The following is a 27028-nucleotide window of genomic DNA, read 5'->3' on the forward strand; positions in this document are numbered from 1 at the left end:
AGGACAGCACGGCCAACGTGCAACAACGGAAGTGTGCAGCCTCCCCACGCTGCACACTGCGAGTGAAACTTACCCACAGAATGAGGAGAGTAAATAGCAGCTGGTTTCATGTAAACAAAACATGTGAAAATATGTACCAAAGGGCTGAAGCAATTTTTCTACATTAATTTTACTAAACTGTTCCTTCTAAAAATGTTTGTTTATTTAAGAGACGATGAAAAACTGTAGGCTAACATCCCATATTTGAGAAGTAATAATCTTACGCTCTAGGATTAAAGAATGAACTATTGCTCATTCTTCATAGACCATCTCTACCGTAAAGTTATAATAATGTAAATGCAATTAGGTGACTCATTTTATAAACCGCTTGTGATTAAAGGCAGTAATTCATTTTCATTTGTTTAATATTCCCATTAATAAGAATGTCTCATTACGCATTTACGGAAAGCCTGAACAATAAAACAATGGACAGAAGCCAAGAGCAAACGGATTTTTTTCTTTTCCCATGAAGTTAACATTATGGAATTTTAACAGATGTTCTATTTGGTCATAGTTAATAAAATGAATTATGTAGGATTAAAACAAGGTTCAATGTGTTTGCATTGGATTTTAACTGAAAAGCAATTTCACATTAAAAGTTTGGAAAGATTTATCATCACTTTTTACCGCTTACTGTGAATTACTAAGATGTGGGGAAAAAAGTGAATTACTTTTTGAAAGAAACTAAGGCTTATCAAAACTAGTTTTTCAAGGTTTAACAAGATTGAGATCTTAGAAAAGAGTATGCTCTTTGGTATTTCATCACCTATAATACAGTCTAACAAAAGGCTGAGCCACCACCCCGCAAACGTCCAAGTCGCCTTAGAGCCCCCTCAGCATTCGGAGATGGTCACAGTGTCCACAGCACCTGAACAAAAAATAATCAAACTTTAAGGAATGAAAAAAACAAATATTTACTGAGTGCTGACTTTGTGGAAGGTGTTAAACCAGAGCCTCCACCTCTTACAAAGTGGTAAAAATCTAATCCCTGTCTTCAAGGGGAATATATATGCTGTCTGGAAAGACAAAGCATAATTACATGTAGCCAGGCAAAATGTAAAGACAGACCAAAAAAGAAAGGAAGAGATAAAGCCAAGAAAACCGTTTCATACACACACACACACACACACAGACATGCAACACTGATAAAGGAGGAAAATTCTCATCGTTTTCTGACTATCATGAAAGCCTTAAAAGCACAGACTTAAGAACAGTAAATAAGTAATAGAAGTTCTAGCTATAGTTGCTTGAAAACAATTTTCAACAGAAAACATTCAAGTGTTGCAATCTTAATCAGAAAGCCTTCTTCTAAGTGGGTAATCTTATTCAGAGAAAAAAAATTCCAGTAAATTACCAATCTGACCCAAAAAGGAATAATCATAATAACTTTCCAACCAGTTTACATTAATAATTTTGATCAATTCAACCATCAACTAAGGTAACTGTACATTATTATAACCAATATGTTGTTTTTCCTACAGAAGTAGCCAGCGAACAGAAAATCAGATGCAAGTTGCAATTTGTTAACTGAATAAACAATTCCATTCCACAAGACATTTGGATAAAACAGTCTCCAACTGTTAGCTGAGAAACTTTTTAAATCCTAAAGGTTAGCTGGCCTCCAGTCCAAACACAACTATTGTTATTCATCCTCCTGAAGTGGCATTCACACGTTCCACAAGGTTGCATCCCTTGACCTGAGAGCCTGGAAGCAGGCTTCTTCACCTGAGTCTCCCAGCAGACCACACAGCTGTAACACCTCCTTCCAGAGACCACAAGAACCATCTACGCGAAGTTTCCAGCGCAGAGGGGCAAACATGAGCTCAAAGACGTTAAGTAACTTTTAAGTAACTTGCCAAGAGCAGGCAGCTGGTAAGTGGCAGTGGCATTCCACACTGGGATGTCACTTCCTGTCAGAAGCCCCTTCTGTTACCAAGAATACCACCCGTTACAGTTACCATATTTTGGACACACACGTGCGACAGGGTCTGTGGAAAGCTATTCACATTGGATCTCTTCGTTCAATTCTCACAATAACTTCAATACGATTCAAGTCATCAGTTCTCAGTAAAGGAATAAAATTGTTCCCAGATATATGTTCATGTGCCCAGGCTCACTTAAAATAACAACTACAGTGAGATCATTTATCACCTCTGAGATTGCAGTGGATGAGGCACAGGAAAACAAGGATCCCCCACATTGTGGGCAAAAGGCTCGACTGGTACTTCCGTGATGGACAATGTGTTGATGTGCATCAAAATTATAAACTCCTCGACACCCTAAACCAGGAAATTCTACTTTTCAGCATGTAATCTATGAACATCCTCAACCATGTCCGAAACAACACAGGAACAGTATTACTATAGCGCATCTGTCATGCCCACCAATGAGGGAACTGTGGTACAATGATTCGTTTGCACAGTGGAGTCCTATACAATCATAAAAAAGCAAGCATGCTCCTTATACAGTGATATGAAATGATCTCTAAAATATTTTGGTTAAAGAGACAAGATGCAGAACACCTAGGATAGGGAAGCTCTGGAAAAACACTCAAGAGACTCCTATAACACAAAGACTTTTGGGGAAAAGGCACTGAGTGGGTAGACGACAGAGCTGGGAGACTTTGAAGGACGATCCTTAAGGCTTGATTCCTACATGTTCATGTTCCCAGAGACTAGATATGGGGAAACTCTTACTGAAACAGACAATAAAGGAAACTAAGTTTGGAAAGCTGCCACATCTACCTGCGAGTGAACTTTGTAATCAGAGTGGGGAATTTTGCACCTAAAGGGACAGACTGAAAGCTTCAATGAACCTATCAACAGGATGAATGGCCTGTTTTGGCCTGCCTGCGTGCTTGATTTTGAATGCATGTGTAACAGAATTTGTTGAGAGACTTGCTTTACTGAAGGCCTGGGAGCAAAAGTGGGGTGAGAGGGGGAGATTGCCACCACCTATTTCAAACCTCCGCAGTGGCTACTCTCATCCACCAAAAAGAAGCCAGGAGACCCTCACTACCAAAACGGCAACATCCTGCCACTGAGGCCTCTCCAACCAGCACCTGACTGTCAGATTCATGCAGGTGAGAGTTAGAAACCAGTCATCTGTCCTCCAAACTCCAGTGGACATAAGTCAGGCTTTTCCAAGGGCTTTTCCTATGGGATCGACTCCAGTGCCCTGACAAATATCCAGCTGGGTTGAGAGGGTCAACCTTTCCTCTCGGCAAATGCCCCACTCAGTTGAGTGCTTCCTTGAAGCGCCCTCAGCAGGCCTGAGGTAAAGGGGAATCACTCCTGACTCTTCCCTGGGCGTGAAATCCCCAGTTCTGCTTCCATAAGCAAGGTACACACAACACGTGTTCTCTCACAGCCCTGGGCCTTTTCTTGTGTTGCTACATGTGCCTGTCTCCTTGACTAGTTCTAATCGCCACTCCTTCAAGTATTAAGCCCAGACTAATTTTTTTTAACGCAGTGAAGTCCGAATACCGCTGCAGCACTGCTTCCTCGGAGCCCCAGCTGCATCTCGCACACGCGAATCACTGCAGGCCTAGCACACCGCACTGCGGTGTGCCTACTCCCCTCCTGGACTGCCCCCCAGAACGTGAATCCTTCAGGGCAGAAATGTTCTGTGTGGTGCCCAACACACAGCAGGCACTCTTAAAACAACAGTCAAGTAGAATTTGTGGGTAAAATGCACTTGATGGGCTTAACTTTTTTTGGGGGGGGGGGGGACAACTTGTCTTTCTCTGCTTTCTTTTGCTTTAGAAAGTCCTGATTCACATCCCAACATCATGAGGCTGGTCTCCATAGAACTTTTGGGACAACCAACTCTCTGAAATGAGGCTGGCTATGAAAGCAGCTGGGATTCTGCTCCCCATTTCCATCTTACTGAAATAACAGCACTGGACCACAACGTTTGGCCACATCTCATTCGGTCTAGATCATGAGGAAAATGAACACTGAAAGTGTAAGGTAAATAGTGTAATCTGTTGACCTTGCTTAGACTCCATCTCAAATTCACAGTAACTAAAGTAATTTAGGAGAACACAGGGATAAGCACGCAATCTCCACAAACATCAAATACAGAGAAAAAATGTGACAGCATTCACAAAATCTAAAGAACACACATAATCTATTTTATAATGCATGGATTCAAACTTCAATCTCATTCTAATGGACTACTGCTAGGGAGATAAAGCTATTTTGAAGGAAAAATTGTACACAGAATAAATGTGTAGGTTTCCTGGTGATTCTCACTAAGGCTTCAATGTATTTTCTTATTGAAACAATCAAACAAGCTCTTGGCAAAAAGATTAGATACTGGTGTCAGAACGATGTAAGAAGCAAAACTATTTATAATGCAAAAATTTTGTTTAAAGCAGATACATCACTTTTTATTTTACTCATTTTGAAAAGAAGCTATGTTTTATTCAGCAATAATCCTTCTCTCACTCTATCAGAGAATCTGTACAAAAGCAATATTTCAACCAAAATCAGTTCTGAAGGATCTTTTATGAAAATGCATAATGCAGAAGACCCCAATTAAATTTCCAACAAAGCACTGCCATTTTGAGTAAACAAAGTCATCTCAGTAGGGTCACACTTTCTACAAGAATTGCAGCCCAGAAATTAATTACTAGTGTGACATATGTCAAAACAGATTTTCAAAAGAACAGAATGCAGTTGTAAGCATGTGTTTTATCTATTTGTTTGTATGCACAACCAGTATTCCCTGGCATGTGAATATATTCATTTATTCAGTATCTCTCAGAAAAATAAAAAGGCTCACTGCCCCCCCCCATCCTGCACCCAGGTGAAATCCGAGTAAATAACACATGTTTAGTGAGTCAAAAAACAAGTACAGAATGAAGATACAGTGCGGGTGATATTTTTGAAAGGCAGAAGTCATCTTCACACAAATAACTAATTTTGAAACATTCAGTCTGCCTTCAAAAAAGTTTTTCAAAGATATACATCAACTACACCACACTACACTAAAGGTTACTACTTTGTGGAAATCAAAGCTTCAAAATAACACGTAACCGTGCTGGTGGTTCATAAGGAAGACTAATCTAGAGTAAAAACAAACAAAAAGACTTCCTGGGAATAAAATTAGGATTCTGAAGAATCTCAACATTCTGCTGATTATCACAATCATTATTTAAATTAAAAACATTTTTATAAATGAAAACATTTTGGCACCTAAGGGAACTCCAGACAAAACAAAGATTGAGAGCAGAGGAATGCAGACTCTCTTCTGTATTTTAACAGAAAATCACATCCTAATCCTTTTCACAGTGTATATACCTACATCAAATCATCACACTGTACACTTCAAATATATCACAATTTTATCTGTCAATTATATCTCAAAAAACTAAAAAAACAAAAAAAACCTAGCATTTAAACTCATAAAAAAAAATCTTACGTCCCAAATCAAGATTTCTCTCATATTTCAAGTATCTAAAAATCAACTTTCGAACTTCAAAATAGCCTCTTCCACATGAGGCAAAAATTAAAACATGCTTCCTGCAGTAATACAATCACTTTGCTTTTTCAACCAAAAAAAGAAGACACTGATCACATACTGAATCCTAGAGTTTCAGGGTTGGAAGGCCCAGAGAGGTGGACAGCTTGCTCTGGGGCACACATACTGCATGTCACAGGAGGGCCAGCACTCCAGGCCAGACTCAACTTTCCAGGGCATCATACTTTGCTATTAGGAAGACAAGAGCTAATGGCTTGATTTTTCACATAAAAACAGACTATTGAGACGCTTGTCCGCTAGAGTGCTTCTTTCATTGCCAATTCTTCATGAATTCTGTGTATACGGTAATTAACTCAATATTTACCCTTAGTAGTTACTTCTTAATATTTCAGCTATCACAGACATGTAGCCACCCCCGGTGACAATGAAGCTATAGGATGGAACGCTCTGACCCCTGGGACTGCTCTCTGGCCAGACCCAAGCTACCCATTCATTAGATGTCAGAGCCGAGATAAGATGAAACAATGTTTTACAAAGCGATCATAATTTCCCTCTGTAATTCTTTTAAACCAGTTTCTCCAAATACATTTCCTGAATGAAGCATATCATTCTTTGACACGTAAGTACTGGAAAGTAAGTTCCTTACCTCTCTTAAAACAGTGCTTTTGTAGCCTCTGTACAGTCCTTGTATGCCCTGAAACACACCAAAGGCCAAGAGCTCAGAAAGTTAGAACAGTAAAGACTTCTGAATGACATTCTGCATAAAGCAGATTCACCTTTTCTAAAGTTTCAGTTCTAAAACACTCATAATTGCCACAGTTCTGTAACCGGTCAAAGGTTCTGAACTGGCCTAAGGCATATAAAGCTCAAGCCACCTCCTGTGAAAATGGGACCATCTCTCATAATAAAGCTGACTAATATTAGTTAAGCTTTATTTGCTTTCAACATTTCTTCTCTTGAAAAGAATACTTGAGCAGATTTAGATAAACATATTTCTAAAACCAAATGCACAGAAAATGCCAATTATCTTTTCATATAAAAACAGATTCCACGGTTGTAATCATAAGGCATCACAAATTCACGAATAACCTCGCAGTAGTGATCGATACCTCTGAACAAGCCCGATCTATTTAATTAAATACACATGATTCAACAGGGACTTTTACTGGATTGATCTCATTCATAAGATTAAATATTTAATGTTCTCCTCACCTAGGTGACGGAAGGATCATTAAGAATAACTTTTGTAAAACTTAGACTCACTGAAATTTCCATGTGATTGATTTCCATTTTTTAAAAAAAAGGCTTCTGTATGAACTATAAAGAAAAGCAGGTACGTGGTCCCTAGTCACATGGCCAGCAAGAATGACTTCTGACCCACAGCTTAACATTAACCAGTACAAGAGAAATTACATTTTTATATAAGCATTACGACACTGGTCACAACTCAGTCCACTACCACAGGTCTCTTCCATGGCTCCTCAAGTTCTGTAGTGCTATTTTAGTACAGGAGCTTTATTCACTTTATATATTCACTATTTATTCCATATCTGACTCTAAAAGAACTGCAGGACGACTGCAACACAGGACACGTATTTAGTAGTGGCACTCACATGTGTGTTTAGAAAAAAGGAAAAATAAAAAATCAAACTAAAAATTTGAAAAAATGGGAAGGCAAAGATAATCTTAGCATAAAAAGTTGCTGTAACTGAACACTAAATTTAGCTAAGGTCTCTTCTAAGGGTTCTGGAGTTCCGTGGTGTTCACAGTAGCTGTCATAAAACCATTCTCAATAAATAAAAAAGAGAGCTTAAAAACATATTCTCACCTCTTGACATAAGATGTTAGAGAAAATGTGAAATGTTCCTGAAGAAGCAGATACCTGTGCCCTCTGCTTAACCACTTCAGAAGGGACTCGAATCAGGCAGGCAACCTGCAACACATCAATTTAATTATATCTTAGAAAAAGAAGTAACTCCTATGAAAATGAACATTTTTTTCTAAGCAAAAATTATAGTTAAAAAAAAGCATAATGTATAGGCTCAATGCAAGACATCAAAAGGTTTTTTTTTTAACCTACAACACTTAGAGCGTTACTGAACATGCACTGTGTTATCAGCCCAGAACTTTGCCTCCCTTGTCTCGTGAGGATCCTCCTGCTTCAGTGCCCCAGGCACACTGGTCCACAAGCCCCATGATGGGAAGAAGCACATTTACTCATTCTGAGCTCCTAGCACCTAGGACAGCATCCGGCTGCTCACATGACAGCCATTTCAAACAGTATGATCAAGGAGTGAAATAAAAGGGTCTTTGTTTGCTTTACTGGAGAAACACATAAACACGTAGAGGCAAAACTGAAAATCACTGGGCATAAATCCAGAAGGAACCTTACTCCAAAATGACACCTGCACCCCAATGTTCATAGCAGCACTATTTACAATAGCCAAGACATGGAAACAGCCTAAATGTCCATCAACAGGTGACTGGATAAAGAAGAGGTGGTATATTTATACAATGGAATACTACTCAGCCATAAAAACCGACAACGTAATGCCATTTGCAGCAACATGGATGTTCCTGGAGAATATCATTCTAAGTGAAGTAAGCCAGAAAGAGAAAGAAAAATACCATATGAGATTGCTCATATGTGGAATCTAAAAAAACAAACAAACAAAACATAAATACAAAACAGAAACAGACTCATAGACGTAGAATACAAACTTGTGGTTGCCAAGGGGATGGGGAGTAGAAAGGATAGACTGGGATTTCAAAATGTAGAATAGATAAACAAGATTATACTGTATAGCACAGGGAAATATATACAAGATCCTATGGTAGCTAACAGAGAAAAAAATGTGACAATGAATATATGTATGTTCATGTATAACTGAAAAATTGTGCTCTACACTGGAATTTGACACAACATTGTAAAATTATTATAAATCAATAAAAAATGTTAAAAAAAAAAACCCTGAAAATCAGCTGGTCACCCCGAACCTTCCATTCCACCCCATCCCCAGCCTCAACCAGCTCCCAACCCCTACACCCCCAAACTCCCCATCACCCAACAGCTAAAGAGTAACTCTCGGACCCTGTTCCAGCATCTGAGTTGACACAGGTCCTGACTGGTCCATACTCACATCTGACCAGTCAACAGATAACTTTAACAACTCCCTTGGTGATGGGTCAATCATATACCACCTTGAACTCACAATGCCAAGACTCTGCCTTCACCAACCTACTTACCTTCAGCAACAGTAACAATAAAGATGGTAACAATAAAGAACTGGTCAAACTAGAAGGGACTCTGCCCACTGAAGGACAAAAGGCGGGAGAAACATACAAATAGTTTCCACAATACATGGCTGCAGGGAACAGGGAGGGAGACATAAAACTGATACTTTAAACTGTTTGAAGGGAAGTCCTATATTTACACCTCCCCATGCTAAGCAGCCTGCCAAAGATACAATCTTTTTCTTCAACTTGCAATTCACACACCTGACTCCAGTGTTCAGTGTTTTGCAAATGATTGAGATCAACTTTAAAACTTTAAAAAATACACCTATTTCATACATAAATAAGCACATTTGAGGCACAGTAAAAAATGTGAACAATCTCTCTTCAATGACACATGCAGCTAAATGGAAAGAACAAGATATTTAACAAAACCATCCCATCCAACAGGGTCCACAAACTCAGACTTTTGTCTTTTTTAATCTGTATTCTCCTAACTCCTAATTTGAGATTACTGCTCAATTTGTATATTATGTAAGGATCTGTCTCTCCAACATTAAGAAGCTCTAAGGTACAAATCAGCAAATTATTTATGTAGAAGATCAAAGAGTAAATATTTCAGACTTTGCCAGCCACATGGTCTCTGTCGTAACAGTTCAAGTACACTGTGGGAACACAAAAGCAGTCACAGATGACAGGTAAATGAATGGTGTGACCATGTTCCAGTAAAAGTTTATTTCTCTTTCCCTTCCCCCGGGGCTACTGCTGGCATGTTGGCTTTTCATCCACAGGCTTGTGCTGCCTCAGGAGTAGCTCGGCTCACACAACCTCCAGCACAACCTCGGCACACAACTGGCTCGAGGCTAGAACAGGCCTCCTTTGTTTCAGATGACCCCCAGCGGGTGTGCCCCCTGGTCAGCATTATGTGACATGGCCACCCCTTAGTAGGAAGCTGAGAATATGCACATTTAGCAGAGGATCAGGGATGCTGCCACCCAAACCCCATCAAGGGAGAAGGAGGAAAGCAATTTAACAGTAACTCCCAACTTTCCAAAAAAACAATCTTTTCCCCCCACATGTTAGGCAAGATCAGTTTCAACTAAGACTGCTACTTGATACTTGAGGGGACCAGAAGTCTCAGATAGGGACTTGCAGAGCAGTGGATCAAAGGTCTGAACCAGCGCACACTTGAGGGTTAGTGGAGTTCACAAGAACGGTTTCAGTGGAGGGCTGGGCCAGGAGACCCATTACGGTGAACTCATTAGTGATTCAGAGATGGAGATGGGCAAGTGCAGACAACTACCACAGGAAGCTGGCGGAGACTCAGCAGAGATGGGCTCATAGCTAACGGCAGTTCTCTGTCTCATTTTATTTAAGATATTAAGTATCTGCACGTAGGATGGGGGAAAGTGAAGAGAAAGGCAGAGGCTGACAATCTAGGAAAGAAATGGGATAACACATGAAGACCCCAGAGGCTATAAGAATGAGAGAGCCAGGAGCCTAGCACATGCCTCCACTACCCTTTGCCTGAGCAGCTCCTCAGCATGGGGTACCATCCTGCATCTAAACTGGGCTTTTCGTGCACGGCACCCCAGGAGGGGAGGAGCAGGGGTCTGCGTGAGGGTCTCCAGACCTAGGCTCTGGCCTCGCCTGCGGAAGTGAACTCTCAAGCCTTCCTACCACCTTCCTGGGTCTAGTTTTCCTTATTTGACTTGGACCACAAACCTTTACGGAATCCTTTTAGGGTTTTGTTTTGTTTTGTTTTGTTTTTTAATTGGAAGTATAGTTAGTTACAATGTGTCGATTTCTGGTGAACAGCATAATGTCCCAGTCATGCATATACATACATATATTCATTTTCATATTGTTTTTCATTAAAGGTCATCACAAGATATTGAATACAGTTTCCGGTGCTATACAGAAGAAATCTGTTTATCTATTTTTATATGTAGTGGTTAACATCTGCAAATCTCAGACTCCCAAATTTATCCCTTCCCACCCCCTTTCCACCAGTAACCGTAAGATTGTTTACTACGTCTGTGAGTGCTCTTAGGTTTTGACTTCTGAAATCCTTTTCTTCAATCATACCTTCTCTCTTTTTTTTTTTTTTACCTCAGAAGATCCTCTATTCTCCAAATAAACTATTTCTTCATTATTCTTATTTCCCAAAATAGACCGTTTCACTGGAAATTTTTTACTAACTTATACCATATAGTTTTTTTGGGGCGGGTGAGAGGTAATTAGGTTTATTTATTCATTAATTCATTTATTTAAATGGAAGTACATGAGATTGAACCCAAGACCTGTGCGTGCTAAGCACATGCTCCACCACCGAGCTATCCCTTCCCCCCAAATTTTTTTCCTTTTTTATCTCTATTGTTTTTTGTTTTTTTTAATGGAGGTACTGGAGATCGAACAAAGGACCTTGCGCACGCTAAGCACGCACTCCAACACTGAGCTATACCTACCCCCTCGCAGTTTTCTCAACATAGGACTTTCTCTTCTACTGAACATAAACACTGTGAGGGCAAAAAGAAAACATGCATCAATGTTACTAAGCTGGAATCACCGGGGGGGAGGGTGGAGTTTTTTCCCCCCACTGCTTCATTTAATTTTAATTGAAAAAAGTGTATCTACTATTTTTTGTATTGTTTTACGTAGCAAGTAAATAAAACTACCCAAGAGGAAGGGAAATGCCAAAAATTAAACATTTCCACAGAAATACCTTACCGATACTTCAGATTTTTAAAAATGTATCTTTTTCTTTGAACTGAATAGACTATCTGTATAGTTACATAAAGACTAGAATAGAGTGAGATTACAGGTGATGCTTCTCCTTTTCTGCCCACCTACATCTTCTAAATTCTCTACAATGAACATGTATTATTAAGTTTTTTTAACATAATTTCAAAGGGCAAAAACATTTGTTATGGACTAAAGATTTTAACAGAGAGAGAAAATGAAAGGGCTAATTTGAAATAGGCTTTTAGATGCAATCCTACTTACTAGCCTTGACAGAAACAACATTTAGTTTTAATTTAGCGACAGTAACACACACACACACCAGATTAAACGCCTTACAACTATAGCCTAAAATTGGGTATAAGTTATGTGATTTTTATTAAGAGTGCTAACTTTTAAATTCATACTTATAAACCAGGATAGAAAATAAAGTTCACTGAAACTTACATGAACCTAACCAGGCAGCTCCCAGCATCCAAAACTCATTAAGGAAATGAAAACAAATAAATAAGAAAGAAAAGAGAAAAGAAAGAAAAGGGTACCCTAACTCCTAGTATTTTTCAATTCAAGAGGTCAAGAGTGAAATATGACCCCAATATGTCAAGAAAGTAAGAACTGTCCACTTTTGTGGCTTGGCATAAATATTTATGGAACTTCATGCTTCATAACCCTCCATGTTCTTACATTATGTTTTTATTTCTTAAAAATGCAGCAGCAGAGAAGAAATTCTGAAAAGGTTCTCAGATGAAGAACAATCTAACAGAAGAGGTACAAAGCACCCAGCACGGCTCCCTGACTTCCACGGTGTGGCGATTTTGGCCTGAGAGAGAGGCCACAAAGTAATGCCAGTATTTCCTTCAGCAACTCCACAGCCTTCTGTTTGGTTTTCTATTAACTCTGATCTTTTAGATTTGAATCTGAGCACCAGAGTACTTCACTGCACAGGAACAAAAACATGTTAGAGCATCGCAGTTCTATGAAAGGAAATAAAGGTAGTGTCATCTGTGGGTCTCGTGGCAAATCTGTTCTTCAGAGCATCCTTTCCTCGGCCACCTGGGGTTCAATATGAATCCATGACAGAGGAGGTGGTGGCATTTTCATTAAATCCCAAAATGTTTTATGACAAATAAGGTTTTTCATAAAGAAAATACATGTCCCCATCTTTTATCAAAAGTAAAATGCAATGCTGGCCTCGGTGGAATTTAACGTACCAAAAATTTGATGAACTTTAAATTAAAAATGACTATAATAATAAAGCTGCCACCAAGACTTTTCCTTCCTTGACATAAATAAAAACTTTTCTGATATGCTTTTTATTTGTTTTTGAAATGGAGAGTGGGATGTCTCCTTTTCATATTTATTAAAACACCAAGATGCAAAACTTTAAGTCCTAAGACTAAGGGTATGAAAGGAAAAAAAAATTACAGTGAACTTTGGCCTCACATTAGGTAAAATGAGTGAAGGTAGAGAGAAGGGGAGCGGGAGAGAGAGACTCTTAAAATCTCTGGTTCCTCCGTTGCCACAGGCAAGCTCCACACCTGCAACATCCCCTGCCGTGTTTTAGTCTCAATTCCATCTTCTCACTCTTGACATGCTCTTCAAAGTCACTGGGCATCAACCACAGTATCTTGTAGTAACACTGTGTCTTCTACCCAACTATTTCAACACTGACCACAAAAAATACCTGAATAAGAAACTTAATCAACAATCTATAAATATTCCTCTCATATTAGAAGCTAATTATGTCAGTACTAAATATATAAGTCAACCTGAGATGGAAGTTTCCAAAGGTCAGGGAGCTACCTAGCTTAGGAAGCAGGGGTAAAACCCAATTCTTTTGATTATTGTCTCCAGAATTATTTTTCATCAAAGGTTTATCATATTCACACAAAGCAAATGAACTTAAAATCTTCAGGTTTAATCATCAGCTAATTCTTCATGTTTAAACTGGCAACTCCATAACTACTTCAACAGAAACTTACATAAGTTGAATAGAGCCCATCAAAGTTTAATCACATTCAAAGAAAAAGCTGCTCTGGACTTTGCAGAGTAAACTCCACGTGTCAAACAGTAAGAGGGAGAAAGGCGGGGAGGGGAGAATAAGAATTCATGGCACCCTATAGATTTTTAAAATGCACAGTGATACTGACTTGTATTTTATTCCACATTCTTTGTGTAATTCCCAAAATTCTTTCTAGAAAGCAGGTTTCCAAATTAAGAATACCTAACATATCTTTCCTCCTACACCACCATTTGAAAACAAACCACATACAAGAGAATAGTTCATCTGTTTGTCAATTCTGCCATCTTCTGGTGACAAGTGGAATCACAGCTGTTGATAAAAGAATGCACTCAACAATTGATAAATTCTAACGTACTTTCCTCAGGGTTTATATTTAATCCACTGATACTGGGGCATAAGTTTACCACACCTTTCTTCCTTATAAGACTCTTTCCATGTATACAAGTAGCCAATAGGCATATAAAGAAAATGTTTTATTTTTTGCAGGTTATTAGCCTTCTCTTCCCTGACAAAACTAACATCCTTGATAAACCAGGCTCTAGACAAAAAGTTAATAGTCTTCTTAACAAAAACAATTATACATCTTGGGCCCTGTGTTTAAAAGTTGCTCACAGAATTTTACACAACCCAAGAGGTAAGCCTCACAGGACTTTTTCACTTTTATAACTTTCCATAACAGAATGGAGCCATGACTTCAAATTTGTGGATAAAAGCCTCATGGATGGATTTATAAATTTCTAACTATAAAATCTGAAAATGGAGATCGTTAATGCTAACTGTTTGTTTCCTATTGCTGCTATAACAGATTACCACACAATTAGTCGTTTAAAACAACACAAATTTATTCTCTTACATTTATGGAGAAGTCCAAAATGGGTCTTACTGAACTGAAATCAAGGTGTGAGCCAGGCAGCATTCCTTCTGGGGGCTCTAAGGGAGCATCCACTTCTTGTTTCTAGAATCCACCTGCATTCGTGGTTTGTGGTCCCTTCCTGCATAACGTCTTAAAACCTCACACTCCTGCTTCCCTCCTGCTAGGATCCTTGTGATCACACTCGGTTCACCCAGGTAATACCAAAGAATCTGCCATCTCAAAATCCTTAACTTAATTATATCTGCAAAGTCCCTTTTGCCCTGTTTGGTAACATATCTGCACATTTTGGGGATTAGGACATCTTGAGGAGCCGTTATTTTGCCGACCATCATAACCAAAGGCAAATTTTAGAACCATGCCTTGTCTTACTTTAAGAAACCCAGAGTAATCTGAGTTCCCCACTACCCAACTAACACACTTCCCATCTCCAGTTCTGCATCACTTCTGCCATCTTTAAAAGAATACATGAAAAGTAGCAGATGAAAGTCTAATCTTCGTCTAACTATTCATTCTGCAATGGTGTTTTATTGGCCACAGCAGCTGGGAAACCTTCAGTCACTAAACTCCTCTGAATTTCAATTTCTTCACCTTCTGAACTGATAGCCTTCCCAAAATTATCCAATTCTGAAAACGTCCTCAGTACAGCATTGTGTGTGATACGGGACGAGAACCAGTACTCACTGAACACAGTATGTATCAGATGCCAGGCTGGGCACTTTGTAAGTGTTGTATCACTTAACCTGTACAAGACCTGTGAGTGGCATTAACCTGATTTTTCAAGATAAGGAAAACAGCAGCTCAGTGAGCTTGAGTAAGCAGCCTACAGACATAGAAAAATACATGGACAAGCCACAACTCCGAGTCTGACCTGGGTAACCTGACAGCCCATGATCCATGCCCCGCCTCCTTACAGACGTTCTTAAAACAGGCTCTAAATACTGAACAAACGTATCCAACTTCTTTATATACTCAAGGATGGGGGTCAAAATTTCTTATTCCATGTTTCTTAGCACCAATCACAGTGCGAGATACAGAAGAGGCACTCAGATATCTAAAAGCACACAATTACAAGTCAAAGCACATTTGTGATAGTGGCATTTAATTTATTATGCTACCAGGAACCCTACTCTTGAGGAGATAACATGCTAAAGAATAAGGGTTTGTCACTGACAAGGTGCAGACTCGCAGAGAGAGAAGCAGCTAATCTGATCTTCAGTAGCTTGGTCCTTGGAGAGAAGAATTTGGTTTTTCTGCGGACCATACAGGGGCAGTACTAACCAACTAACACTCTTGTGGCTTCAAACGGCTTCTTCAACTCTATCATCCTATATGAAAACCAGACTCATTGTTTCCATAAAGCTGAAATTGATTTGTGGTCCAGAAACTGACGCTGCTCTTAAATGAAAAGCCAACACAGCAGTCCCCTTCCTACATAAGATCATCAACTGCACCAGCCAGGGTCATGAGTCACCATACCTGAACCAATGCTGCAAACATCGTTTGACAGGCAAGGCCCATCCAACAGCAGACAGTCTGGAACGTGCTGGGAGAGGGAGCCACCGGGAAGACGGAGGGACGAAGGTAACCTGCTCCGTGGCTAGCATCTCCGTGAAAAGTCTCCCAGCACATCCATGCTGGTTCTTCAGATGAGTAACTACCGGTAGGGCCAACACGGCAGAGGGTCACGCCAGGCCCTGCCCTCTCCCTCCCCTTCTGCCATCAGCTCTGCCCGGAGGGCCGGGCCAGCTGGAAAGCTGGGGTGTGCTGCCTGCGCTCAGCTCAGGGGACTCGGTGCACTCAAGCACATGCACAACACAGAGACATGACCAACTGACAGGCACCAGTGACGGCACAGGCGCTGAAGGAACGCGGCGGGAAGGACTTATACAGGAAGAACCCCCAGCTTCAGGCTGATTCTGGGGACCTCAGCTTCTCCCTCCACATCCCCCCGAGCTGCCTTCACGGAGGCTCCGATAATCTCTCTCCTTGGGACTTCCAGAATGGACTCCTCCCCTCCATTCACATCATGCCCACCTCCACACGGCTGCCAGGGGACAATCTCAAAAACCCACCAGTGGTGCTCTCCTGCTCAGCCCTACAGAGGATAACGGCCAAAAACTCCCTACCACGGCAGGCAGGGCCCTCCACAATGACCCCGTCAGCACGTGCGCTCCACGTGGAACTTGAAAGTGTCCAACAAGGGCTCTGTGTAAGTTCACTAGCCCTCCTGACAACCACCCACCCAACAATTCCACTCTAAAACTCAGCTCAAGGATGAGCTACTCCATGAGGCCTTCCCTGAATCAACATGCCTCCACCCACTCTCACCCACGTCCCTCCAGGCTCTCACTGTACTTTGTACTTACTTTTCTTAAAATATCTGTAACCCTTTGGTGTACTTACACACTTACATGTCCATCTGCACGTCTACACTGCAAGCCTCTAAAGGCAGTACCTCGTTGTTTTATCCTCAATGCTGGGAACATATTAAGGATTTCTTAAGATCTAAATCCACACCACCAGGTAAGGACAACAGAAGGGATGGAGGACATGAAGAGCGGAACAAAAGCAACTGATGTAAATGGAATCAAAGAGGTCCAAGTGGTGAAAGGATATAAAAGGAAAGCGTTTAATGACAGCAGTAGAAAGCAGGTCATTTTTTATATTCTGGAGGTAACTTTTTGTCTTTACAATTTAGCACTCCTAAGAATGAATTACAAAGTCTGTCTGTCTTACGTACTTAGTGTCCTGAAGTGGAAAAAAGGTTCCCGGGCACAATGGAAAATGAACAGATAGGAGGCAAAAGGCCCCCAGTCACAGGCATGTGCTCAAATACATCAAAGAGCACAGTGCTCGTGTGAGTGTGTCTGGGTATCTGACAGTTCGGTTTCAGCTAACTGTACAGCAAGCTTCCTTCCAACTTAATAGCGACACTTCAGTGACACGATCCTATTTTCCACTCAACTTCTCTTCCATGACTCGATTATACAACTGCAAGAGAGTCTAACTACTATCACAACCGTAAATGAGAGGTAATGTCTCTTAACTTACAGGGATTTCAAAACCTATCACCATCATTTCAAAAGATAAAACACATTTCAAAAGTTGTCAATCTTTCTTCTATTATCTTGCTCAGTGGTTCTTCTTAGAAAAGACCAGTAAAGATCATGAAAAACACTATGCATACAATTTAAAACACAATGTTAACAGTGTAATAAGAGTTTAAATCCCCACTGGAGGAAACACAATGATAAGTAACACGTGCACTGCTGTGTAGCTGGTAACACTCCTGTCAACAACGCATCGAACCCTCCAAGCAGCCAATTCAGTGAGGAAGAGAAATGGATGGATGTGTGCAGCCCACACTGACACTCAGCGAGACCCTGCAGGACACTGACACTCAGCGAGCCCCAGAAGGACACAATGACACTCAGAAGCCCCCGCAAGACACACTGACTCTCAGCGAGCCCCGAAGGACACACTGACACTCCGTGAGTGCCCATAGGACACAATGACACTCAGCGAGCCCCTGCAGGACACACTGACACCTAGCAAGCCCCCGCAGGACACTGAAACTCAGCAAGTCCCCGAAGGACATACTGTCACTCAGTGAGCCCCTGAAGGACACAATGACACTCAGCGAGCCCCGAAGGACATACTGACATTCAACGAGCCCCTGAAGGACATACTGACACTCAACGAACCCCCGAAGGACACACTGACACTCAGCGAGCCCCCGCAGGACCACAGTACAACGCAGGTCCACTGACCTTGTGAGCTGCTGGAAGAGCTGATCATAGCCTAAGTTGCCTTTACTTTCAAGGCTCTTCAACGGCATTGGCCTTGGAGAAAACGGTCAGAGCTAAGTGCAACGCTCACTCTAACTTCAAAATTCAAATTTACACTTCTGAGTATGCTGCCACCCTCAAAATCAACCAGTTTATTAAACCAGGATTTTCGTAGGCCTTAAAGTGTATGATTCTGATGAAGACAAAAGGAATCACACCTTTGACTGGCATGTTCAGCACCTACTAAAATATTCTTACGCATGTGACTGCCAAGCCAATTCAGTCAAGATGTTTACTACTGGGGTGTGAATTCAAGTTTTTGATAAACCTGTATCAGTGGTGCCTAAGTGTCACTGAACACCAGAACCAGCTAAGAATCTTGTTTAAAACGCAGAGCCCTCAATGCCATCTCCAAAAATCTTCATTTGTAACCTGCTGCCCAGGCAATTGATTCTAAAGTAGGTGCTCCTTGGGCCGCGCTATTATGTGGCAAAGTGCTGTCAGAAAAGCATTTACAAAACACGGTATCATTTAGTTCCTAGCTTCGTCAAATCCAAGTTAGAATGAGACCAAAAAGAAAAACCCAGCAGCATCTATGTGTTTGAGGACAAACACACCCATGAGCACATTAAATTCAGAGGCTGATTTTAGCTACGAAGAAATTCAGTGTTCTTTTATTTCTGAAAACAATGTTAACTAAGGCCAAAAGTAGGGTAAGACCCAGAAAAGCTTTAAAGAAAACCAAACAGAAAAATCACTTACCACTACAATGCTACAGCGTCTGTTGTATTAAAGTAAACCTGCTCCGACCCTTCTGATCTAATTACAGATTCTACTTCTCACAGGGCCTTTTCTGTGGCTGATGAAAACTGAGCTGTAAAATAATTGAGGTAGGGACTTCGAGATTTGGTACAGCAAACTTCCTAATAAAAACGGCACAAACGGGACTCTTCTTACTGTTGTTACATATTAAATCTTATTTGATCGATTTTTACTGTATTGCAAATTACAAACATAAGGTAGAAGGTTGTAATTACAGTTTTATTGATTTGTCATTAACTTTTAATCAAGCTGCTGCTACAGGGAATGGTTATTATGGCAATGTTCTTCTGTTTCTAAGTTTCACACACGCACACTTATCATCCCTACAAAAAAGTAACTGTGAACAGATTCAATACCAACCAAATGTATTACTTTTGCAAGGTATCTGTTTGCAACATAACTATCTTATGTCAGCACAAATGTGTTTCAGAACATTGACTACACTAAACTATACCCTGACTTTCTCTAGGTCTCTATATATCTTTCTGATCATTGACAAGTTTTACATGTGTTTAGTTTTCTGTTCCTTTTTATTTTACTTATTTGTTTCTCCTAAATTCACCTGTTTCTCTTACTTATAGCCAATACACTTAGATAAATCTGAAACCAAAAGTTTATGCTCTGTGAAACTGAAGCAAGTTACTAAAACAGGAAGGCAGTACACACACAGCTGAAGCATTTACTAAGGAGACTGATATTGAATGGTTTCAGGACGTTTTTCAATAAAGTCCTAAGATTACTGGAGAACCAGAACCAGCATTTTCACAAACATCATTAAGCTCAGCAAACTTTTGAGCATACTAAACTGTAATTGAATTTAAAATCAGAAGTCAACATCAAGAGATGTTTTCACCAGTAAAGTCCTCAATCTTGCACCTGCTGCTGATCAATTCTCCTCTTAAGGTTCTCCAGGCATCACAGAAACTATAAAAAGGCATCTGACATTAGGGATAAGAATAAAGATAAGAAGGTCCTATCGAGACACAATAAAGATAAGAAGGTCCTAGAATGATTTATTTCCACTCTTATGGATACCTATTTCCTAAAGTCCACCTACCTCACCTCCTATGCCCAACAATTCAAAGGACATTACATTTAAAAGGTTCTGAGCTTAAAAAAATTTCATTTACAGATATTATTGTATTAGAATATATACCATATTTCATACAAATGAAATGATGTATCACTAACATGAGTGATCTAACAGCTATCCTTTGCTCTATTTAATTATATTACTTTATATATTCTTTGTAAGTCTAAGAGACAGAAGTTTCATAAATTGAAAAAAGTCTATCCTCCAACATGGCAAACTAGCTTTCAGGCAAGATGGGCCTGTGTGAAGTGAAGAAAGTGAAGTTTTTTTGCTGCTGGCTCTGAGCAACATACTAGAAAATGTAAACCAAGTGCTGAATTTATGAGAATATATTTAACATAAAGCAACAGGCAATTCTAAAACAGCAGGAAAAGCAGTCATAAAGACAGAATTTTTACAACCTGCGAGACACTGAAATTCTCACACACAATATGTTGTTCTCTAGTGTATATCCTGGAAAATAACTGCATGTAATGAGGTTCTAATGTCAGAACATAATCACAAAAACACAACCTAAACCAAGGACAATAGGTTAAAAGATTTTTTTTTAACATAAATCACTTTTAAATCACAGACTACACTAATTTTCAGGCAGCATTCAAGCACTGCAGTCCTTACTTTGCATACGTGTGAGGAAAATGAAAATCCCCAGAAACTGTATGCAAATGTCCCTATGTTCACTTTACTAGAGAGAGAACCAAGTTTTCATTAAGTTCCTAAAGGGGTCTCTAGCTCATAAAAGGAACTACTACTTTATATTCTTTGCTACTCAAGAATTAATATACTGTTAGTTCCATTACATTTATAAGTTCAGTAAATTATGAAAGCAATTTTTTTTTTTAAATCCAGAATTAGCTTGGGTTCTGCAAAATCATTTTTAACCAATGTCAAAAGGAAGTTTTATAGAAAACACTTTGGTGAATTTAGTGTCTCTCTAGCTAATTTCTTTCAACATTCTCTTCAAGGAACCATCCAAACGATTTCCTAGATCAAGAAATCCACTGCATAGTAATGAGAAAGTATGAAATTACATACATCTCAGAAATAAATACATACATACATACATACATACAAGCCAAAGTGCCAAAGAGGACCAGAGGTCATCTTTTTTCCCATATCAAACATCATAATCTCAACAATTCATATTATCACATAAACAAATACCTTGCCTTTCTTTAGAACTGAGATTTCCTCCATAATTCCTTTTCTCCTGGATTGTCCAGATACATTATTATTGGATACGTTTTCATCAACCAAAAAGATACATTAATATGATTTTTTCTTCAAAATAATTTATAAAGAAATTATCTTAACACCTCCCAACTCATTTTATGAGGCCAGTTTTACCTTGATACCAAAACCAATAAAAGACACAAGAAAAGATAACTAAAGATCAGTATTTCTTATGAAAAAAGAAGCAAAAGTCTTCAACAAAGTAATAGTTAAGAAATCTCATACTATATAAAGTTTTATATACCATAATCAAGTGAGATTTAACATTCTGCTTTACAAATGCAACAGTAGTTTAACATTTAAAAATTAATGTAACACATGGTATCAATAAAACAAAGAACGAAAATCACATGACAATCCCAACCCTTCACGGTAGAAAAAGAAAAATTTCACTAAAGAAACTAGGAACCGATGTCAACTCTTTCCCTTGAAAAAGGGAATCTCTGAGAAACTTAACTGAAACACTAAATACTTTCTCCCTAAGATCAGAAACCAGATAAGGATGTCCACTCTCACCATACTACTTAACACTGTCCTAGAGCTTCTAACTAGGGCAATTCGGCAAGAAAACGAAATAAAAGACATACAGATTGTACAGAAAGAAGGAAAACTATCTCTATTTGCAGATGATATGATCTTGTATCATTTCCAAGTAGACAGAAAATCCTAAAGAATTCACTAAACTTTAGAACTAATTAATAACTTCAGCAAAGTTGGAGAATACAAGATCAATATACAAAAATCAATTTATTTCTATATAGTAGCAATGAACTAAAAATGAAATTAAGAAAATAGCTCCATTTACAATAGCTTCAAAAATAATATATTACTTAGGCATAAATTTAACAAAAGAACTGTAAAATGTATACTCTGAAACTATAAGCCATTACTGAAAAAAATTAAAGACCTAAGTAAAAGACAGTCTATGTTTATGGATTAGAAAATTTAATACTGTTACAGTGATAATGCTCACCAAATTAATTTGCAGGTTCAGCACAAATCCCTATGAAAATCTCAGCTGCCTTTTTTGCAGAAACTGACAACCTGATTCTAAAATTCACATGAAAATGCAGAAGATTCAGAGTAGGCAAAACAATCCTGATAGAGAAGAACAAAGTTGAAAGACTCACACTTCTGATTTCAAAACTTACTAAAAAGCTGTGGTAATCAAGGCTATGTGGTACTAGCATAAGGGTAGACATACAGATCAACAGAATAGAACAGAGTCCACAAACAAACTTTACATTTATGGTCAATTAGTATTTGACAAGGGTGCCAAGGCCATTCAATAGGTAAAGAATAGTCTTAAAACAAATGGTGCTAGGTCAACTCGACATACACCTGCAAAAAGAACGAAGTTTGACCACAGCCTCACATCAGATAGAGAAATGAACTCAAAATGCCTCAAAGATCTAAATGTAAGAGTTAAAAACTATACAACTCTCGGAATAAAACATAGGTACAAATATCTGCATGATCTCAGATTACACAATTGTTTCTTAGATATGATATCAAAGCACAATGTAAAACTAACTGGACATTATCAAATTAAAAAACTTATGCTTCAAAGAACACCATTAAGAAAGTGAAAAAACACACAGAATGGGGAAAAAAACTGCAAATCAAGAATACAAAAAGAACTCTTAAAACTTAACAAAAATACAACTTACAACAAAAAATACAACCTAATTAAAAAATAGCAAAGGAGATGCACAGACATTTCTCCAAAGAAGATATACAAATAACCAGAGAGATGAAGATACTCAAAATCATTAGTTATCAGGGAAATGCAAGTCTAAATCACAACAAGATGCCAATGAACATTTATTTGTTGGCTCTAATTAAAAGGACAGGTAATACCAAGTGGTGGCTGAAAAGACTGGAACCCTTACACATTCTCGATGGGAATATACAACAGTGTGGCCTTCGGATAGGAGGTTATAGCTCAGTGGTAGAGCACGTGCTTGGTATGTACGAAGTCCTGGGTTCAATCCCCAGCACCTCCACTGCGGAAAAAATAAAATAAATAAAATGCTTATGGAAAACAGCCTGGCCAGTTCCTCTAAGGGTTAAACATAAAGTTACCATACAACTAATGATTTCCACTCCTAGGTATATTTCCAAGAAAACTGAAAACCGAGGTAGCTAATGAGTGAATAAATAGAATGTGGTACACCCATACCGCATGGATTATTATTTGGCAATCAAAAGGGATGAAGTTCTGATACATGCGACAACAGGATGAAATCTTGAAAATATTATGCTAAGTGAAAAAAGCCAGTCACAAAAGACCAGATTGTAGGACTGCATTTATGTGAAATGACCAGAGCAGGCCAGTCTGTAGAAACAAAGAGTGGATTAGCGGTTGCCTATGGAGAAGGTTAGGGACAAAGGGGAGTGACTGCTGACGGGGAAGGTGTCTTTGTGGGGTGGTGATGATGCTCTAAAATTGTGGTGACGGCTGCACAACTCTGTGAACATAGTTAAGAAAAAAAAAAACAAAAACAGTGAACTGCACACTTTAAATGGGTAAATTATATGGTAGGTGAATTACATCTCAAAAAAGCGATTTTTTTTTTCTTTAACAGTCTTCTTAATGTTTACTTTTACTTTGCTGTCAGGATCTCTCTCCTTTCATTACCCCCATTCACTGTATTCTCAAGTGAAGAATATTCGATTACAAAACAGTTTGTAGATTCTCATCCAAATTTTCCAAAGGAAAATAGTGAACAGAAAACAAAACCACAATATATCATCGTTTTTTATATAAATCTTACAAAGTCTGATACATTTTTCAAATTTACTAATGTAAATATATACAATTTTTATAAATGATAAACATATATATGTATATATATATATATGTGTCACTTGATAAAATGATAAAAGGCTTATAAACTGAGACCCTTCTCTTCACTTTGCTAATTCTTGTTAACGTACCCTGCCCGTAACAAGGTTCTAGGGCTATTAAGATACATTAGATAGATACACAGATACAAAGATACACACATGCATACATACAAAACAACATGATTTGGAAATAATAGTAAAGAACAATTTCTGGATGAATACACAAAAATAACTTTAACATAGGTTGTCCTCTAGTACTGAGCAGGAGGGGCTGGAGAAAGTTAAGTGGGTGAGAGGAGAGGGAAAGCTCTCTTCCTGGCATACTCTTCCGTGTTAGTTTAGAAAAAATATATATCCCTGTATTATTTTTTACTTACAAATATTCTATCACCTACATTATGATTTCTTTTTTCGCTCACCAATTATTTACAAGAGAGAGATAATTTTTTAAACACATGGAAGGGATGGACTGCCTATGTTTCTGTCACTGCTTTCCAATTTTACTTCATTATAATCAGACACCAAATGATCTGTATGACACTGTCTCCACGTGATTTGTTGAAAGTCGCTTTGCAGACTACTGGGTCATATACTTTTATTAATGTTCCAAGTATGCGTGAAAAAAATGAATCATCTTTAACAGTTAGGCAGAGAACTCCATACACAGCCATTAGGCCATTCTTGCCACTGTGTTGTTCAGATCTTTCAAGGTCTTAAGTTATGCCTGCCTGGCTCCAAGACTTTTACAGAGAGATGTGAATATTTCCAATGGAAATAACAGTTGTATTCGTTTCTCATTATAATTCTGGTATTTTGGGGCTTGATATTTTGAGACTATTATTTAGTCCAGGTTCACTGTATTTCCAAGGAGAATTGTTCCTCATATCGTTATACAATGGTCTCTTTGTTATTTGCTTTAAGTCTTTTTTATTTTTTTTGGTCTAATATTAACATTACTCCACCAGCTCTCTTTCAGTTAGTATTTCTCAATCAGAGTTGATCAGAGAAGTAGAACCATGAAAGATGATAAGAATAAGGAGTTATTACAGGGATGTGACCAGTAAGTGTGGGAGCTGGTTAGGCCGTTTACAGAGAACTGCTGCTTCTGCATCTAGCATTTAGACAGAAATTCAGAGGGCAAGTCATCAGGAAGAAAAGATGGATGTGAAATGGGGAAGAGCAAGGTCAAACTGGAACTCGTAATCTTGCTCACCCATCTCGATGATGTAGAGGATAAACTGGTACCCGTCACCACAGAGCCCACACACCCGACTCAAAATTCAGACCAAGTGAAGGAGACAATCCAGTGCAACGTGGAGGAGCTAGCGGCCCGGCTGCGGCCTGATCCTGCACCAACCTCCTGAGCATGAGCACAACTGCTGCTTCACTTCCGCCTCACAAATCTTGTGCAAATTTCTCTTGCAGCCAGGCTAACCTGGAACCATCCTAGAAAAGGAGTTCTAGGAAACAGAGTTCCAGCTCAAATCCTGTTGACACAACACAAAGCCACCACAATCTGCATGGATATTTTCTCCTCTCTCTTTATTTTATTCCTTCCATTATAATTGCGTTTGAGGTACATAGCTGGATTTTCTCCTTCATCCTATCTAGATTCTATCTTTCAACTATCATGTTTAACCCGTTCACATATATTGGGATTTATGACTTTCATAATTGCAAAAGGAACTGTCTTTTAAAAATGAAATACAGTAATACTTGTACTGAAGACATCTGCACACTTTGCATTTCTTAAGTATTTTATCCACATAAACATATTACTTACCACTTCTCCAGCCGAGGCAGCCAACATGTGCTTCACAGGCATCAAATATGGAGATGAATCAGAGTGCAAAAACCATTTCACATATTCATAGGTGATAAAAAAGGCAGCAGCTGAAATTTAAAACAAGCCAGTCTTTCACAAAGTTTAAATATATATTCAAACTGTTAAGAAACATTATTTCTCAAAAAAAATTACAACTCTAATTATTAATTTATGAGATTACAGATTTGTCTGACTCCATGTTATATGCCTGACTTTGGACTTACAGAAATGCAGAAGACATGAATCTCTGCCCTGAGGAAGCCTAACAGCTAACCTGCCATTTATCAATTTGTACTGACAAGTCACTTAAAACTTTATAGTAAGCTTTTTAGAAAAGAATATGAATTTCTGTGATCCAAAATATCTTTACACGTGATCATAAAACAATCAGCTACGCCAATTTATAGATGGTTAAAATTGCAAACATATCCCTTAACTAAATAAAACATCTACTCCATAATGTTTTACTGCTGGTTACTCAAAATAACCATGGCTACTTTATACCATATCAAACTCACCTTTACATCAAGGAAACAATCAACTATTTAATTAAAATTGGAAATCAAAATCTCTAAAAAGCTGCTCCTATCACCATGAATAATCCTAACCTCATAAAACACTTTAAGACTTGCCATGTACTGTTAATCAAAAGATGTTACCACCTGCATGAAAGATAAATAAATGGCACAGTCATCTTTCAAAAGACATTTGAACATGTCACAACAAAGTTGAAACAGTCAGGAAAAGAGTTGGATAGTGAAAACCAGTTCCTCGTCATGTGTAAGCACCCTTGAGCTGCTAACAACAAACATCAGACCAAATGAAGAGGCACGCTGTCCCTGGATGAGTAAAGACCATGCAAGTCATTTTATCTAGTTACTGCAAGTCGCTATTCCCACTTGTGATTCCTAATCAGGCTGAACCTACTCTGGCCCACTCACTAAATGTACAGCTAGAGTATCTCCAATCGCATTCAGCTCTAAGCTCTACCTGCCACACGTTCCACCCGCCCACCTCT

General features: G+C 38.8%; 1 protein-coding gene and 1 non-coding gene across 7 annotated transcripts in view; one reads left to right on the forward strand and one right to left on the reverse strand.

Annotated features, from left to right (window-relative positions):
- The window catches only part of SLC25A26 (solute carrier family 25 member 26), a 112984-nt gene that overhangs the window by 72699 nt on the left and 13257 nt on the right, over positions 1 to 27028 (reverse strand). For 3 of the 6 annotated variants that reach the window (XM_045514419.2, XM_045514422.2, XM_045514418.2), the window contains 4 exons: positions 25969 to 26078; positions 23228 to 23341; positions 7355 to 7459; positions 6173 to 6220 (listed from right to left, as the gene is read on the reverse strand). In XM_045514419.2, coding sequence (XP_045370375.1) covers positions 6173 to 6220; positions 7355 to 7459; positions 23228 to 23341; positions 25969 to 26078 — 377 coding nt within the window. The remainder of the gene's footprint in view (positions 1 to 6172; positions 6221 to 7354; positions 7460 to 23227; positions 23342 to 25968; positions 26079 to 27028) is intronic. The other 3 variants (XM_010951943.3, XM_010951942.3, XM_010951944.3) reach the window with 2 other exon arrangements.
- TRNAT-GGU (transfer RNA threonine (anticodon GGU)) lies at positions 23269 to 23341 on the forward strand. The gene has a single exon. It is a non-coding gene; the product is annotated as a tRNA-Thr (tRNA).

Source organism: Camelus bactrianus, chromosome 17 (genome assembly GCF_048773025.1).
Source record: "Camelus bactrianus isolate YW-2024 breed Bactrian camel chromosome 17, ASM4877302v1, whole genome shotgun sequence".
Lineage (NCBI taxonomy): Eukaryota > Metazoa > Chordata > Mammalia > Artiodactyla > Camelidae > Camelus > Camelus bactrianus.